Source organism: Rhopalosiphum padi, chromosome 1, assembly GCF_020882245.1.
Source record: "Rhopalosiphum padi isolate XX-2018 chromosome 1, ASM2088224v1, whole genome shotgun sequence".
In the NCBI taxonomy this organism is placed as follows: Eukaryota; Metazoa; Arthropoda; class Insecta; order Hemiptera; family Aphididae; genus Rhopalosiphum; species Rhopalosiphum padi.
In genome coordinates this window covers 78,125,315-78,144,826 of record NC_083597.1, presented here as the reverse complement: position 1 = coordinate 78,144,826, position 19,512 = coordinate 78,125,315, and the positions used below count along the sequence as shown (strand labels likewise).

Genomic DNA, 19,512 nt, shown 5'->3' with positions numbered 1-19,512 from the left:
TAACAAATTCAAGTCAGTTTTCAAATGTATAATCGCATTACTAAGTCCGACGATTAACAAAATAAGGTAAATTTTGGTTGAAATAACTAATCTTTTGCAAACTTTTTAATTACTTTATGCAATTAGTATTTTGAAATTATATAACTTAAATAGCACAACAATTAAAGTTGTTTTTAATACTATATAGGTGAAGTAGACTATCGATTTATTTTTAACAACATATTTACTATATTATTATGTCTTAATTACCAATAATATTTCAAAATACGTCATGATATAATTAAGAAAAATAAATGCATTAAAATTTATAAATCATGTATTGTTTATTTTATTAACTTATAAATTGTATTTATTTATTATATAAATATGCCTACACATTGCAACAATAAACTTCATTATGGTTAAAAATGTTATATTTAGTATTTAAAATACTACAAATTAAGTAAAAGTATTTGTATATATTTTAAATTGTACATATTATATTTCTAAATTATATATAGTAATGTGTTTTTCATAATATATTTTATGTTAAATAATTTTGAGTTAGAAAGAAGTTATTTCAAAAACTTTCATACAACACATCTCCTTAGATCATAGATTAAACACATACCTACATTGTACTTTAAAGTTATTATTAAAATTCATTAAATTATTGTAATAATAAAATATGTACAATTATTATAACAGTGTATATACAAATAATCAGTATATTTCAACAAGTAAAACATTTTAATGAAATATTTACTATTTTTAAACTTTGTAACATTAAAACTAGTCTTGCAATAATTTTATAATTTATAACAAATTTAATAATTAGGTATGTTATATTTTTTTCATGAGTACACCTACGGTAATGTTCTAGTTCTATTTTTTTAAAGTAGAAATATCCTACTTGCGCGATGGTTGTTTATGGCCTTGTGAAGCTTTGACCATTTAAATATTTATATCTACATTAAATATTATAGTATTTTTAGTTGAAAAAAAATAAATCGAATTAAATCTGTGTTGCATAAATAAGTTTTTGGAAATTGTATTAATATTATTACTAAGTTATGGTAGGTACTTTGAGTCTATTAAAAATAATTACATAATTTATATTATTTTTATAAAAATTATGACTAAGTAGTTGTAAAATGTTATATGATTATCGATTACTTATGTTAAAACAGTATAGATTTATTTAATGTGGTTTTTATCTTCATAAAAATGAAAAATGTATAAAGTTAATTATATAGTATTAGGTATACATATACATCTACGTCATACTAATGTCATTATATGTCAAAAATATCCTATCATACGTTTTTATCTAAATCAATTGGCTATATTTTAACTTTTTAATAGAAAGTACAACTTATAAATTTCCTTAATGGAAGTTTAAGACTTAAAACAGAGCGTATTGGTTTTTACAATGCTTTTTTATGCATCTGATGACGTCTCTATGGTGCAGAAAAATCTTTAATTTTGAAGGTGATTTAATATTGCAAATTAGATCTAGTTGATCCTTTACTGGTTTACTGAAAAAATCCTTGTAATTTTCAAAAAAGTTTGATAGATTATGAAAAGTCGAGAATATTTACGCATACCCAGTTTTGGGAGTTTTTGACAAAAACAATTTTGTTTTTATTTTTATAATGATGATTAAAAAATGAATAACTAATACTAAATATACATATATTTCGATTTTTGTTAGTTTTTTATTCATGTATTATTAATATTTTTTTTTCTAAGTTGAGAATAAGCTTAAAAATTCAATACGCATTTAAAAATATCAATCTTAGACACACGAACATCCAACTGTTATTTAAATAATATTTTCTACTTATATATATATGTATATATGTACAATGAAATGTAAAAACTATTTAGACTACTTTTAAAATATTTATACCTCGCATCTATTCAAATAGTTAAAGTGTACGCTGGTATTCCCTTATAAATTATTAGTTTTCTAGTATAACAATAAAGATAGTACATAAATATACATTTTATTATATATGCGATATTTTTTTAGCAAAAATGTGTTCTACTTAACGTATTACTATGACTTATTAGTAATATACCATAAGTACTCCCTGTATATTTTAGTTATAATTTCTAGACGCTTATTTTTCTAAAATGTTCTTTCGACCGTACATCGAACCCGTGGTCGAACATGTTTACCGTTTACAGTAGAAATTTAATTGGACACGAGCCGGGGGGTGAATTTCACACTGTCTATATCGTCCCTTTTTTTCTGTTCTTCCCTCCCCCATATCTCTCTGTCTATGTCTCTCACTTCCTCACACTCGTCTCTACCACATACCCACACATTCACCACGGCCAATTATATATCGAGTAATATATATCGTATATCTACCTGCAGCCCAACGCACATCTGGCCACTGCGTACACGGATTTAATACCGTATAGATACCTATTATTATATCACATACAATCGATCTTGTCCGACAGGAAAACGGTCATTATATACCCTTTTTTCTCGTGTGATGGTACGACGTGGTGTTAGGTACAAATATAATAAAATAATATGTAACATACACGTTTATATATATATATATATATATATATATATATATATATATAAGTATATACGGTACAATACGCAAGCGCAGTAGCGGACGCCCATGCACGATGATACTAAATGTAATCCGAAAGATAACCCGAGCCAATATCCAATTTGCATGTGCGTTATTCGGGGTCGTGAGAAAAAGCAGATATAGTATATACTATACATGTATAGAATATATACCTTAGATGCGGTTGTGGTGGCGTTTCGGGTGTCGTCACACACACACACATACACAAGTTCAGTTACCGTGGTTACCGCAATCGCGTGTGCGGTACAGCAGGCACTCGGAAACGTTTTTGCCGCCCGGACCTTAGCGTGAACATCTGACACGGTATTGTATAAAAATACACAATATTATTATATATTTATATAATTTGCGTGTGTACCATCATTATTATTATTATCATCAGGTACTATCTGCATATAGTTATTATTACAGTACCTTTGCTGCGTCCGCCGTTTTATGTTCTGTATCAAATCATATTATATTTTAATAAATAGTTCATAAAAATAAATTGGTGGTAAAATCGAATAACAGTCTCCAAAAAGGTCGCTCGGTCACTTGTTATATGTAATTATTAATTTTACATTTATTTTTAATTTGTATATGGGTGGTCTCGAAGATTGTTCTATATAGAGTCGGATATTAGCTACGATCAGCACCTTTAATTCCGAATTTTTGCACTAAACTTTCACATAATTTTTAAACATTTTGTGATAAAATATAACGATGATAACTTTTTTGTAACTTAATAAGATTTTCATAATTCTTATTTTTAAAATCAGGTGATGATATTTCAGCGGTCAGCATGCAGTTTAAAAAAATTAAAATTTTGTACTTCTTATTAAGTTACGGAAAAAATGTATCATGATTACCTTTTGTTACAAAATGATTATAAAATCTTGTGAAAGTTTCATGCAAAAATCTAGAATTTGAAGTGACGTAGCTTCAATATTATTCTCTAAATTTTGTTTTTTTTTCTTCAAAAATGTAATAACATATAAAACTAACCTAGGTACACAATATACTTAAATTAAATATATATTTTTAAATAATTTATTAAGATTTTCTAACTGCACGTCATGGTATATTTGTTATATACTTAGGTATACGTTAGTATTATAGATATCGATGTGGTCTTTGGATGGCTAATCGATCTCAAATTATTATTTATGGTTTACATATCTATTATAAATCTATCAATGAACAATCATTTTCTTAAGAAATGGTTAAAGCTTGGCATTTTAAGCGAAATGACAGTTTAGTATGTATAAAAATATTAATTCATGAAATATATTTTATCGTTATAAAATTCATAACATTTTGACTCAAACGTGAATATGATCTGCCATTTCAATTTGGTTTTGGAAAATCTGACTGATAATAAATTATTGATTTAGTTATTTAAATAAAATAAGTTGAAAAAGAAAATGAAAATTATTCTTGGAATTAATTCATAGTAAGCATTGAATTCAAACAGGATAAAAATATGAAATGTTTTTTCGTCTCGTAGAATACAAACGATAATATTATAATATGTGTAAGTACATGAGTTTTGTATTAAAAATATGTTGTTTTCAAAGTATAATTTAAACTTGAAATAATTATGCTTATTAACTCTCTATAGGTAAGCGTGCAAGTGCTTATATATAATGAACATACTATAGTTGTACGTGCTTAATTAAATAATATATACAATTTAAAATTTAAGTTTGATTAAAAATAATTTTATAACCCATATATATTTTTTAGTAATTTATTTTATTACCAAAATTAATGTAGTATTCGGTGATTTAATCAAATTGATTATCCATAAACTATAACTATTATAGTTATAAGTTGTGGCATACCTAATACTATCTATATACTCTATTAGTGTTATTTTTATTTGTTTTTCTTTTCTACGAATTATTATTACTAAATTATAACGGTCTTTAAATAAAAAATTATAATATCGATGTGTTAATAATATTGATATTTAACTCTTTCTAGAAGAATAAACTTATCATTAATGTAAAGTAACATTTATAATGTATAGTTAAAACATTAAAAGGTTATCATTTGCAAATTATGTAAATAAAATAATACCTAACTCAATTTTCAAATATGAAATAACTTTGTTATAATTTTGTTTATCAAATATAAAATAACACACATAATTAATGACAATGATATGTGTATGTTTTTAAATTAATTTTAAACTAATCGACAATTATATTTAAATTTTAAAATGAAAACAGTTTTTAATTTAAATTAATAGGTGCTTACTGATTTATTCAAGGTTGTGTTCCACTAATTATAGTATAACTAAATAAAGTAATGATTATTAAAAATATTTAAGGTATTAAAAAAAACACTAATGTGGGTAATATTATATCAGTGACAGGATAATAATTATAGTTAAAACTTTAAAGTTTAAAGTATAAAATATATACTTAATTACTTATAAGATATAACTGTTTTATTGTTGTCGTAAGCGCTTATAACACAATAACATTTAACATACCTATTAATGAATAATGGTGTAGCTATTTAATCTGCGTTTTTAATATCTGTATAATAGAATATTACGTACTAAAAACGATAAATTACACAGAAAATTGAATTGATGATCCTTTATAAAAATTATTAATTGTATAATTTATATTGAACTTTATATCTAATTTAATATATGATGGTAAAAAATACATGTATATGTGTATTTATATCTTATATCTATATAATAATATATTAAGTTCTATATATTTTCCGTTTCATCATTTCATAATAAATATTATTTATTTATATAAATACATTAACGTCATCATTTTAATATTTTCTGTATGATTTACTGTTTAATATAGCTAATAGTTATATTATATAACATCATCTTCCATTTTCGTGTTTTTAGATTGGAGTTAAAAGTATTTTTTTACAAGTATTTAGTATTTATGTGTCATATTTTATTATTCATACTATATTATATTTATTTTATTAACGATATATAGCCTATATAGGTAAAAAATCTTTAATCAAATAGTGTCGATTGAAATTATTTTGCTTTATTATGTGATAATTATAATACATTTTAATTCGTGTATTATAATAAATTGTTTTCTTAAATATTTTTATAATATACATTAATAACCTTGGTAAACAATTAACTGGTATACGTTAAATCATATTATAGCGATATAAATTATAAGAATATAATATTTATACATTAAGATTACCCAGTTAAAACTAAATATAATTGATTATTTGAAAAGTGTGAACTTTTAGAAATTTTAAGTGTGAAACTTTTTTTTATTAAAGAAGATAATATAGGAAGTTGTTGTGTGATGACATGAAAGTAAAACAATATCCAATCATTCTTCTTTTCTTATTAGTTATTATACAAAGCGCTTTAAATTTTAGGGAAACTCGTGAATTTAATGTTTTTCAGTCAAAGTTCTTAAAACAATTTAAGAGGAAACCAATAAACAACAAAAACACATTTTTCGGAACTTCATCTATTACATCACTGCTATTTTTCAGTTTTTCAAAAAGTTTTTAAATTAAATTGAACGAAATTTGTAAGTTAGTACAATCATTACAATCAATGTATTTACTGTTAAATTTAATGTAGTAAATATACATGTAAATTTATATATATATATATATACTGTCTAGTACCCAGTAATTACTTATAATTAAATGCATTAGGTAATATTAAACATTTATATTTTATCACCAAATAATTCGTATTCTCTGGACAGTAAACATTGTGAACAAAATCGGATAATTAAATGTCCAGTTGGTAATTGAAAACCACATTTTCTAAAGAACTATTTTTTTACTTTAAAAATTGTTGGAATACATGCGCACAATAGGAGAATACTTAACCTGTGACATGAACGTTTTTTTGTAAAAGAAGGAAATAAGATTTATTATATCATAAATATTGATCTTTCATACCCCAAAAAATATTACTTTGTTTAATTTGCACATTTTTAGTTATTTATTATCATTCCTTGGATGTACCCGTTTCTTTCTTGGTGTTGTAAACTATTACACTATTATATAGAATTATATTATTTTAATTTATAATACTTTTTTTATTGATAGGCAATAGTTTAAAATAACTTTATTTCTAGTTAAAGGGAGTTTCTATGGCGTTAAAAAAATATTGCCATGTTAAATCGATAATTTTAACCAATTGAGTAACAACAATGTTATGCGATAAATCATACTTTTGACTTTTGGAATAACTTACAGTAACATTGTTTTAACTTATTAATTTTATCAAGTATTTTAAACCGTATTAGTAATTTATTTTATCGTAACGATTTATTTATAATTAAGACTATAATTATTTTATTGCGTCGATAATAAATTAATTATTGTTGATACTCATATTATTAAGAGGTGGTAGGAAATTCCATGTTTGATTTCTTTAGTTATTGGTTTGGTGTTAACAGACTAAACTGGATAAATATTTTCTTTTATAAATTTCATGAATATTTTTAATTAAATCTGAGAAAAAAATTACCATTTACTACCTAACATTTTAGCAAAGCATAATAGAATTTAATTTAAAAATTCTAAATGTTTTGATTGATAAAATGGTCATTAGCAGCTTATTATTTTTTTAAAACCTTATTACTTTAATAGGATGTCAGAACACTAAATTTTTCTCTCTAACTCACGTTAACATAGAAAATTTGCATTCAGCAGAATTAATTTTGTGTTGTTATTTTGTTAGCTTTAATATTAGAGTGAAGTAACCTAGGTTAGGTTGTATTAATATGTTATCTGTCTTAAAGTAATAACCTTATTTGTGTTTTTACTCTGAATTTTTTACAATATTTTAATTTTGAAGTTAGTTATGACTTTATGAGTATTCAAAATGTTACATATAATAAACGCTTATAACTAGCATTAATATAGGTCAATTCACTCTAATACTAAAACGTCTAAAGCTAACAACACAAGGTTGGTTTTGTTCAACACAAATTGGCTATATTGCGTGTGGGTCAGGGAGAGAAAAAAGTGCGCTGACATCTTCTTAATAAAACAAAATATTATATCTATATAGTAATTACAATTATTTAAATCAAAATTTTAGAATGCTTTTATACACCTATAATAGTAAATACAATATAGATTTAAGTATTTGAGTAGATTATTATTTGATTGTTTATTATTTATTTTAAACTACAATCTATTAGTGTTAGTAACACAATTTCCTTTGATTTAATTTTAACATTTCATTAGCATACAAATGTAAATTTTTGTTGAGTATTGTTTTGGTTTTAACACTATGAATAATAATCAGATATTTCCACATAGTAACATCCGTCAGTTATATGTAAACTGTAGAGACATGAGCTATTAATTTTTTATTTTATTTTTTAAAGGTAACCTAACCTATTGTATGGATTACGTATTGTATACATTACAATTTAGAACTATGAATTTATTCCATGATGGACTTTCATTTTGATTTAAAATAATTGAAAGTAATATGTAGGTAAAAATTTTAAAATTTCCGTTTTGCAATGATTAAAGATGTACATTGTACACATGTATTTATGTCACAATATCGTTAAAGTGGTGATACATTGGTAATACCTTTAATTAAAAACAATACACAAGTACTTCACAGTTGAGTTATTAAAATTCAATTTGTTAAGTAGTTTTGACAAATAATATAATATACATTTAGACATTTAGTAATATAATTAGTAGTTATGTACAAGGTGTCTCGAAATTTAGAACATTTTGCAGATAAGTAAGAACTTTATTTTAAAAGTTTTCAAACTTTGTAGATATGATTATGCACACGGTGAACATTGAAAATTTAAAATTATGTCTTATATATAACTTAATTAAGATACAAGCAGCAAAGATAGGCTAAATCTGCTAAAACTATAGTGTTTTAAAATATTTTAGTAATTATTCAATTAATTTACAAAGTTAAAATTTAAAGTACATTTTTTAAATATTAAATGTTTTAAGTATTCAATGTAGCCTCTACCATTGGCTTATCTAAATACAAATATTTGGTATATACCTTTATAATATTTTTTATTTATAAAATGGTTTTAAGTACTAATCTATAAGTACTATATTATAGAATAATTACTTAACTTTGAAAGTTCTCTGTACAGCACTAACTTTTATAATAATAAAGTTTTAATTTTTTTAAAAAAAATGATTTGAATATTATGATATAGTCATTAAAGTTTGAAGTATATGGGATTCTTACTCATTAATTATTTTTAAGAGCTACATAATAAATATTCAAGATAAATTATTTTCTACTTTCATTTTTCATATTAAAATTCATTTATTTTGTTTGTTTAATTTAAATAAACAATCATTCAATATTAATAATAAAACATAATATCATATTAATTATCAACGTTTAAGGAATATAATAACAAACATTTTTTTATGCATTTTTTTAAAATGAAATTGTAAATTTGTGTGATACATATAAGAGTTAGTAAAATTAAACTTACTTATATAAAAAGGTATACAATTTATTAAATTACTAGTAATATAATAATTCATGCGATTGATCGTAATTATAGTTTGTCGATGAATGTGGGACATAGTATTTTATTAAAGTTATGGTTATATAATTTTCTGGAAAACCTGGATTTAAATTTATCTTAAGAAAATTATAATATCAAAAAATGATACGTCATACATACAAAATAGTCGAAGAACTCTCATGAAAATTATTAAAAAAAATGAAAATAACATAATAGTTCAGTTTTCATATTCAAGGTTTTAAATTAAATCAAAGTATTTTTACTTTTAACTGTAATATATATATGCAGGCATACAGAATATTTTTATAAATCATCAGTTGAGTTTTATATTTACACACAGATGAAATTAAAGTGTAGGTTTAGGTGTACGCACCTATTATCTATCATATTGATTTAAGAATAATTTCTAACTTTAATGATTCATTTTAATTTCACACTTTACTGTAGAGAAACGATAAGTAATATAAAAAATATATATTTTAATTTATTGATATTAACTTATTACGATTCCCAACATTTAAAGTTATAATAATTATTTTGTAATGATTATATACCGCTTCACGCTTAGAATTGTGTAATTATCAAACATGTAGGTTGCTTAGTACTATATGATTGATATAAATTATAAAATAATATATAGTATAGATTGTTTGATTTAATTGGCTTGTGAAATGAGTATAAAATGTATTGAAATTGTGAAGTATGATGTAGGACTAGATAAAATACATTTAAACTACGTTTAACCATTTTGGATAGAAAAATATAGTCGCTCTTTAGCGGATAAATGATTATCGTTATACTTTTTGGAACAAACTAATTGATAATTTGATAATTAGTTATTATAATTGTACAACATATTTTAGACGAACGATGTTCGTTGAAGCATCATCCAAGTATTTCGTTTGAAGCTATTATAATGATTCTACGATTTCATGTATTATGCATCGGAGAGTAAATATTAAAAAAAAAATATATAGGTAATAGTCGTATAATTATATTTAAACAAAAACTCGTTCTTCGATAGTTCTTGAAAAACATTGAGTGTGTTTTTTATTAATATTTTTACTAGGAGGGACAACCGTCATGCATTATGCGGCGTAAACGTAATACAACCAGTCGACTGTTGTAGCACCGCAGAGGTGTCCAGTGTATAATATACACTTTTGAAGGTCGAACCGGTTGGCATAAGACTCGCGCGCGGCTGAACCAGTAACAGTAACCTAGTAGAGGTCGTCGGGGTTAGGTAGTTATGTCTTATGTATATAATATAGGTATACATACTATGCATGTGTTTATTCGGATGAATCTGCTCTGCGGGACCTTGACAATGTTGTGTTGTGTGTGTGTAATGATCGGTTATTTGTGGAGAAAAATATGACGGTGTATATATACTTATATAGGTATATATTTTTATTATTTGTGTGCGTATGTACTTTTGCGATCTTCAGATAAGTGTTGTCGACGAGGGAAGAAGTAGGAGAGACAGAGATAAAGAGTGAGAGGAGAGAGAGAGAGAGAGAGAGAGAGAGAGAGAGATTGATTACGTCAAATGGTAAAATAATTGATAGTATAATAATTACGTGCGGTAAAATGACTATTCGTTTGGTATATAATATATTTTTTATTTTACGGTTTACGCACACTCTAAACGTCTGCGCGTGTCGTCGTGATCGGGCAGCATTATACGACATATTAGTTTGTGTATTTTATAATATAATAATTTATAGACTCGAAAAGTTCGAACCCCGAGCTCGATGTTGTTTTCCACGTTAGAAGGTTCAGGGTGAAATAAAATGTTCACATCAAAAGTTTTTGACTTTTATATATGCGGTGGCGTCGACATCATCACGTGCCTCCGGGGCCTTTGCCTACAACCGGCGGCTCGTATAGAATATATATTATAAAAACGGAAACTGGATTGTCGTCTACGCCTCTTTCGCCTCCGTTCGTCGTATACGTACAGATCAATATGTTCGACACGTACAACCGGTGTAGAGAGACGGGCGAGCAAACTTTTTAGTTCAATTCTGGATCGGCCATGAGTAAATCGCCACTGTCCGCCGCCAACACGTTCTGTACGACCGATTTTCAAGTACGCGTGCCTGGCAAAACGTCTGTCGTCCGTTCATCTTTGTCATTATATTATTGTCAATGTTATATTTGTATTATTGTTAAACATACCAAAGATACCTACGACCGATCTAACTACTATAGCCATTTTAAATTGTAACCGCGTGCGATGATCGATGACGACTTTTCACATCGACATCCTTTATACGGCTAATCGTAATTCACGGTTTTACAATAATACCGATATATTATATTATTGACGACGTGTGTGTATCTGTACAAACACACATGCACGTTTCCTGGTAGAAATGCATAAATTAATTTTTGAAATCAATATAATATATTATTGTTATTATTAATCGACTCGCTCGTTATTTGCAAAGCAGAGGATGCACAACGTCGCCACCGTATATCGGCGCAGTTGTTTGCCCTACACAAATAAGCGATTCAATTACCCGAAAGATGTATCGGAAACGAAACAAAACATCACGATATATTTAAATTATTAACTTTACTACAGAATTAGAGAGAAAAACAATTACAGGATTACGTGTTCATTATATTTAGTGTAAACAGTTTTAAATAAGAGTGATATATCATATTATATAGGTAAATTATTCACACACCCTTTAATGAATATGCATTAAACCCGTTAAAAGTTTTGAGTTTTGGTAGTTGACTTCAGAGATAAATTACATTCATTCTTTTTTATCAATTTATCTTATTTTAAATATATAATTGTTAAATTTAAATGTTGGTATTATATCAAAATTTAAAAGTGATCATGTACGTATAAGTAGGTTACGATCTACTTGAAAAAGTATTAAATAATATGCCATTAGTTTCATTATTTATAGTATCTATTATATTTTAACTGGAGCTTAAACCTCGACCTTAAAAGTAATAACATTTGAAGTTTTCCTTGAAAATATAAATACTGAATAAAATATAAACTAATATTAAAAAAGGAAATGTAAGGTTTTTTTAAGTAAAGACCTTACGTTGTTTATATATGGTCTGTAGAACATTCTTAATAAGTAAATTATAATTTATAATAATAATACATAGATTTTGTTATAGATAGTTAAATAGTTTGTTGCTTTCATTAGAGGTTTCGTTATTTTATTTTAATATTTGTTGCAAAATAATAATTTTTGACTTAGATATTTCACACAAAAATCAAATTATTTATCGAAATGTCTTATTTTTTACGGGTTGTATTTAATTTAAACTAACATTAATTTTCTATTTATTGTTTTAAATTAAATCAATGAGTATTAAGTAATACATTTCTGAATACTATTATAAAAAATATAACAACATAACAACAAATGTTTGTTCAAAGTTTAATAAATATTATGTATATAATTAAACATAATTTTAAAACTATGTTACAACGTACTTTATTTATAATGTGTATATACTATAATATATATAACATGTATTTAACATAAATTTAAAATCATTACGATGCACCTTGTATGTATGATATATTTCACACAACATGTATTCATAAAATAAAACACTTAAAAAGTTACTCGTCGAGTGAATGTATATTGCACGATTTGAATAGGTAGGTAACTTAACTAATAATAGTTGCCATTTATTATTTCGAGGTTTGATACGCTTTCATCATACTTTAAACCTTAGTATTTTGAACACCAAATTGTTGTTCGTAAAATAAAACCGGGTAATTATTATTTTTAAAATTGCACTATCGGAACACAACCCTAGTTATAGAAACGACAAACTCTGAATTTTATTAGTAAGCCCATTAAATGGTATTAGATAATTAGCCTCTAATATATATCATGTTTAAATATAACTTTTTTTATAAAACTCTTCTCTACGGAATCACTGGTGTTATAACATACATTGGACAGCGTAACGTTTGTGTTGTCTAAATTCCAAATAATCGTTTGTATATTGTATAATATATATCTTTCCAATAACAATTTTTCCTGATATCGTTGAAATGTACGACTTGTAATAATGAAAAATTCGATTTTTAACAATGAGTCAATTATAATTTTATTTTTATTACCTATATGATACAATATTAATATAGCATACGAGATACGTTAAGTATATTATACATTAACACTATGATAATATATAATATTAATATTAAACGGATAGGGGTTACGAACTATTCGAACTAAGTTATAAAATGAACATCCAAATTAATTTTAAAGATTTAATTAAATTCAGAACCTTATTTATATTTAATTAATCAAAAATAGGATATATTTAAAAAATATTATTATTCAATTTATTTAAATTTCATGAAAGAAACCTCATAAGTCCATAGAAAAACTATATTCCTAGAAGAATAGGAAACTAATCAACAACACTACTTCATACAGCTTCTGAGCACACCATGTCGATTTGACAACAACTTTACATTGAAATTACATTTTCATAGATCATAATAAAACATTATGCAATGATTATCATATCATACACGATAATATTATAATATGTAAGACTGTAACAAATGGGATAGGTACTGTAAAATAATTCTAATAATAAAATAATATAAATACGCAGCCAAGTATAAAACAACAATTATTTTATAAATATAATGATTATTAATTTTAGGTTAAAAAAAATAATCTATATTCTATTATTTCTATACAACTACTAAACTATTACAATTCATATAACAGAGATTACGTTATTGATATTTTATAAATGTGTCAATAATAATAATTAGTAATTACTATAACAATGCACTTTATACCTAAAGAAAAAACTGCTACGCCTGCGCTTAAAATAATATTTGATTATACAATTATTATTTATTATTATTATTATTATTTTTTTTTGTGAAAAGTGGAAAACAATACACATACAATGTAATAAATTATCCACACCCAATCGATTAATCAAAACAACATTTTACAAAGAGTCATCGTCCTTTGAATAATAAAATACGTAACAGTCGTAATTTACCTAACTTCTAAACAATTTGTTTACTGTAATGTTAAAAATCAATAGTATAAACTCATGCATTTATACAATCTAACCCGACAAAACAAACATAGTTAATATGTAAGAAAAAAATAAACTAAACAGAATCCTTAAAATCTACTCGTTAATCACAGAACTAAAGTACTTAATATTATACAAAACATTCATTTACACATTGACAGGGGTATTATTTGAGTTTTAAAAGACTTGGCAAATGAGCTAGTGATTTTGGCAGAATATCCAACACTCGGTATATAGTCAACCATTCCAAGTGCAATTACAATCAGTATTAATTTTGTGCCAACGGACCAGAACTACCCATTTCGGTTTAATTTATACTTTAAAATTAAATATTATGAAATATAGACGAAGACACAAAGCAATTACTTTAAAAAATAATTTTAGATTATAATTGTTATTAAAATTTTTATATTTACTTATGTACAAACATATTATTGTATAATATATTTACGCTTTAAATTTAATGTTACAAATATACTTTTATTTTACTTTTAGGTCTCAAATTTTCATCCTGCAGTATTAAAAATAATTAACATTAATGTTTAATTTAATTTGTACTTAGACAGTAAACCAGCTTAAAGGCAAATACTTTACACATAAAATAGTACTGAATGGTTGTACCTTATTACTAATATATATATATACAAATCGTTACGAAACTCGACTCAAAAATATTATCGAGTGCAATTGAATTATAATACATTTTTATTAAATATATATAATTAGAGGTATACCTATTTTGAAATATTGAAACATTTATTTGAAGATTATTTAAATGGTTTATAAAATATTATTTTCTGTATACAAGTATTCAAAACAGTATTATGTTACAAATCAGAGTAGAAGCGTAATAAATAAACTAACAATTGAAATCGTACTCACAATAATTGAATTCCTTTTTTTTAAATCATTCTTTTGAGTTGAAATGTATTGATTAATGTTATTATATGTATTATTCGCTCAACATAGTTTTCTTTTTGAACGTTAAATAAATTATCAAATCATGTTTAATGTGTGCGAGACTTGAGAACGTTTCGAGGATATCGATTTTTAAGTACATTGCATACGAAATATTCACACAATCACTTTAACATGACACTTTTGTGCTTATGTGGATATTGTTATTCGTGACATATTGAGGGACAGATAATAGTGATGGCTGGTCGTGAACAATTTCATATTATATACTATATTACTATATATTATATACAGTTATCCTGTTCTCGCAAGACGATTTTTATACAAAAAAAAACCACAATGAGCAGTTAAATACTTCTTATTGTAGAATAATATAAATAGTTTTAACAACAAAACAAATACAATATCTTAAAAAATATATTACATATAACTCGGAATACTCGATCGTTTGCAGGGTGAAATTACTAGAGAGATGATTTGAAAATCACCAGTTGAGCTGATGTAAATTGGGACCAATTATATATAAATATATATAGGTGTCGATATTTTGTGTGATATTTAGCAGGTAATAACGTATTGGTATAGTGTTTTTAACTAGTGATGATTTACTTATTAGTACTATTCATATTCAATAACATAACTTGAATTATTTTATTATTATTATTTAATGTTACTATCTTAGTAGCTAATGGGAAAAATTTTCAGTTATAATTTGAAAAAATGAATGACAAATAAAACTTATTACGTCGGGATATTAACGAAATTTACTAAAATGTAATAGTTAAATTTATAGTTTAAAGAAATGTATGTAAAATCAATTTTTCTAAAGTGTAATTACAGCATTTTATGTATAAGTTTCAAAATTCCAAAACTCATCTTTTAAATATTAAACTAATTGTTTTGAATAATTATAAAATAAGTTTTTTTTAATTTTTTTTTTAGGAAATTCAGATGGAATGTATCACATGAAAATTTTAATTCCTTGTATTACTGCTGGTGCCATCATAGGTAAAGGTGGGGAGACAATTGCGCAGCTTCAAACAGAGACCAATACTAAAATAAAAATGTCAAAAACAAATGATTTTTATCCCGGTAAGTTGATTTAGTTACTTAATTTAATATTTTTTGCATCAACATTAATGTTTATTTATAAGTTTAGATAGATTGTTTATAATTTATGTAATTTAAAACTAACATTACTTTTAACTCTGCAATAATACAAATTGTTATTCGATATTCGCATTGTACACCTTTCACAGACTGACGCACTATTGTTATTTCCGTGTATAAAATCTTTCATTAATATAGTATTTTATATTTTATTTAATGCAATGTTTTACACTGTTACTAATCAATGAAGTGTTTATACTAAATGGTGGCATGAAAATCGAAGAAAATCAGTTATATGTTTATTGAAAAAATATGTTATGCAGATATTTTAAGTAGATTGATTTTGAAGTTTCTATACTGTGATAAAAAAATGATCTTAAAAAATTATAAAAAACAAAAAATTACCTTTTATGCAATTAAATTCATCTATAGGTTAAAGGTGGACATTGTCTTTTAGTTACATTGGTTCTATTTTTCTTAAAATGTTGCATTTCTTTACATTCCTACTTTACAAGTTATATGTGTGCATTATCATTTAAAATCGAATACTATGTATTGATCGTTTTATAGTATGGATTTTATAAGATCTTACATATATTGATAAAATTGATAAAATAAAAATATAATACATTTATTGATTCAGGCTAGTATAATTTAAGCTTTAGGTATGTTCCACAACTCGGGATAGGTTCAGAATATTTTTCCACATATATTCACATTTTCATTCAATAAATATATACAGAATGATTCTTCAAGAATGCTCACTTCTTTAATAATACATTTATTAAAGTACAGATTTTTTAAATATAAGTACTTGAAGAGTTATATATTTAGAATTTACCATTTATGGATTATATTGTAGCAATATAAATTCCTATTTTCAAAAGAGAATCCTATATAATTAAAATACCCATTTTTATTATAAATTATTAATAACATGATTTTTTTTTAATATAATAAATTTGAAGGGTAGTTTTTAAGTTATGTATAAGATCGAATAATAAGAATTAAGAAATTTTTTATGATTTAAAAATTGTAGTAATAAATATTAATCCATCTACATTTTACCATCATCATCGTATGGCCTTAAAATTCTTTACGAATTTTAACTGCCACATTTTATAATATTTTGTAAAATGCCTAAAGTATATATAATAAATACTAGATTCAATGTTATAATCATTTTTAAGGGCTATTTTTTTTGTATGCATATCCAATATATCCAATTTAATAACTTAAAAATTATTTATTTAAATTTGGATTTAGATAAATCAACATTTTCAAAAAGGTTATTTGCTTAATAATGTACTGTAAAAGAGGCTCTCATTAAAAAAAAAAAGAAATATATATCGTCACAAAACACTCCTTAAATAGTATAAAAATCTAAATCATTGAAAATATGATGGGCACATATACTTAAAAATTCTAAATGCCAGAATTTAAAAAAAATATACATTATTTAAGTAAAAAATGGGGGTGAGCCATGAGCATCCTTGGTGAATAATCACGTTATATATATTTATACATCTAAATCACACACATACACACACACATAAATATATTTCAATTTTATTTAGGTACTTCACTGCCTCTTATTTTAAAAATTCAAACCTCTCTCTACGTAATAAAACGAAATGTATAATGTTATTCAGTCAATTGAATAAGTTCATGTTTCTTCGTAGACTGAACACTATAATTTAATAAATCCCTATCTTTGAATTGGATATAGCCATATAGGTGTATCCAAGATAGTAAATCCCACTTTTCGTAGTAAAGTTAGGATGTATGTATTTAAGCCTCAGGGATACTTACAAATTGAACGAATCTCACTAGTTTGATTTTAACATTTATATATTATATGCTCTCGTGTTATAAAGATTATTTTTTTGTTATAATGTTAGATAGCAATTATTAAATGCCTTACGTATACATTTTAAAGATTCAAATTTTAATACAAACAAATTAAGAAATTTAGATAAAATAAATAATAGTTTTTGTATTATTATTATTGTTATTATTTATAAATTATAAAACAATTAAAATAATTTTTATATAAATATAAATAATCTTTGATGATATTAATTTTTTTTAACTTATTCTAAATCAAATTATTTAAGTTTGTATAATGCTACAACTACTCATATAGAGTTTAAAGTTATAGTTAGTTTTTAGTTTATAATATTATGTATATTTCTATAGTTTTTTTTTAAGTATATCATAAAAAACATTATTTTTTATTTTAACTTTTATAAAATCGACGGAAGGAATACAATTATAACAAAAACTTCTTTACATTTATTTAAATGAGAATAAAGATAATTTGTTTAGTAGCAAGAAAATGGTTTAAAAATGATTGGAGAAAAACATTTTGTTATACAAAAATACCGTGTTGAGTATTGCAACCATAGATAATACCACTTATATATTTTTATTAAAAAATATAAATTTAAGTTTAATAAAATCTTAGAAAAGTAAGAATATTTTTAAATATTTAAAAGGAATTCATAAAGTCATAAATGACGTTTTATGTATGTATATTATTGTATACTTACTCAATTTCATACATAATTATAAGTTTAAAAATTTCTTCAAGATATAGATTTGTACTCGGCCATATATTTATACACTTAATTATTATACAATATGTATTAAGTATAAACATTTTTTTTTATGACAGAATTACTTAACGTCTTAACACCTGTGTTTCTTACATGTCACAATTTTTTATTTTTATTTGTTTTAAAATTGACTGATGGAATATAATTATTACATACATGTTATAATACAATGTTAGAAGCAATATATAGGTATTATTTAAATATCAAACGAGGTTTATTATGAGTAATTTAAAATTGACTTGTTCAATGACATCTTGTTCAATAAACACATGGTTGTTAATGTACCGTATAAATAAGGTGATTAGGTACATGTAATTTTCAAGCGGCATTTTTTCTGACCTTCTTAATATAATAACGTGACACATATTATGACCACGGAAATAGAAATAAATCAAATCTAGAACAGATATTAATTTTATGATGACTGTTGATTCATATTGATTTGATATTCAAATTGTTTTGTTTTTATAAATTTTAATTAATTAAAAATATTCTGTTCTATTGTGCATGGAACAGTTAAAGAAATTAAAATATTATGTTCAACAAATTGCCACTATCATTTTTCTTGAATATGTTATAAAATATTTAGAAAAAGATTTAAAAATGAGAGCATTTCATAATAATGGCTGAGTAACATAATTATAAATTTTCAAAAAATGTTTTCTTAAGTTAATATTGATGAAATATAATAATATATTTTATAAATAT

At 24.2% G+C, this 19,512-nt stretch overlaps 1 protein-coding gene across 1 annotated transcript in view; it reads left to right on the top strand.

Moving 5' to 3' along the window:
- Positions 1 to 19,512, top strand: part of LOC132918950 (RNA-binding protein Nova-1) — a 50,785-nt gene that overhangs the window by 15,863 nt on the left and 15,410 nt on the right. The window contains exon 2 of the mRNA XM_060980310.1: positions 16,019 to 16,168. Within this exon, the coding sequence (XP_060836293.1) occupies positions 16,019 to 16,168 (150 nt within the window). The remainder of the gene's footprint in view (positions 1 to 16,018; positions 16,169 to 19,512) is intronic.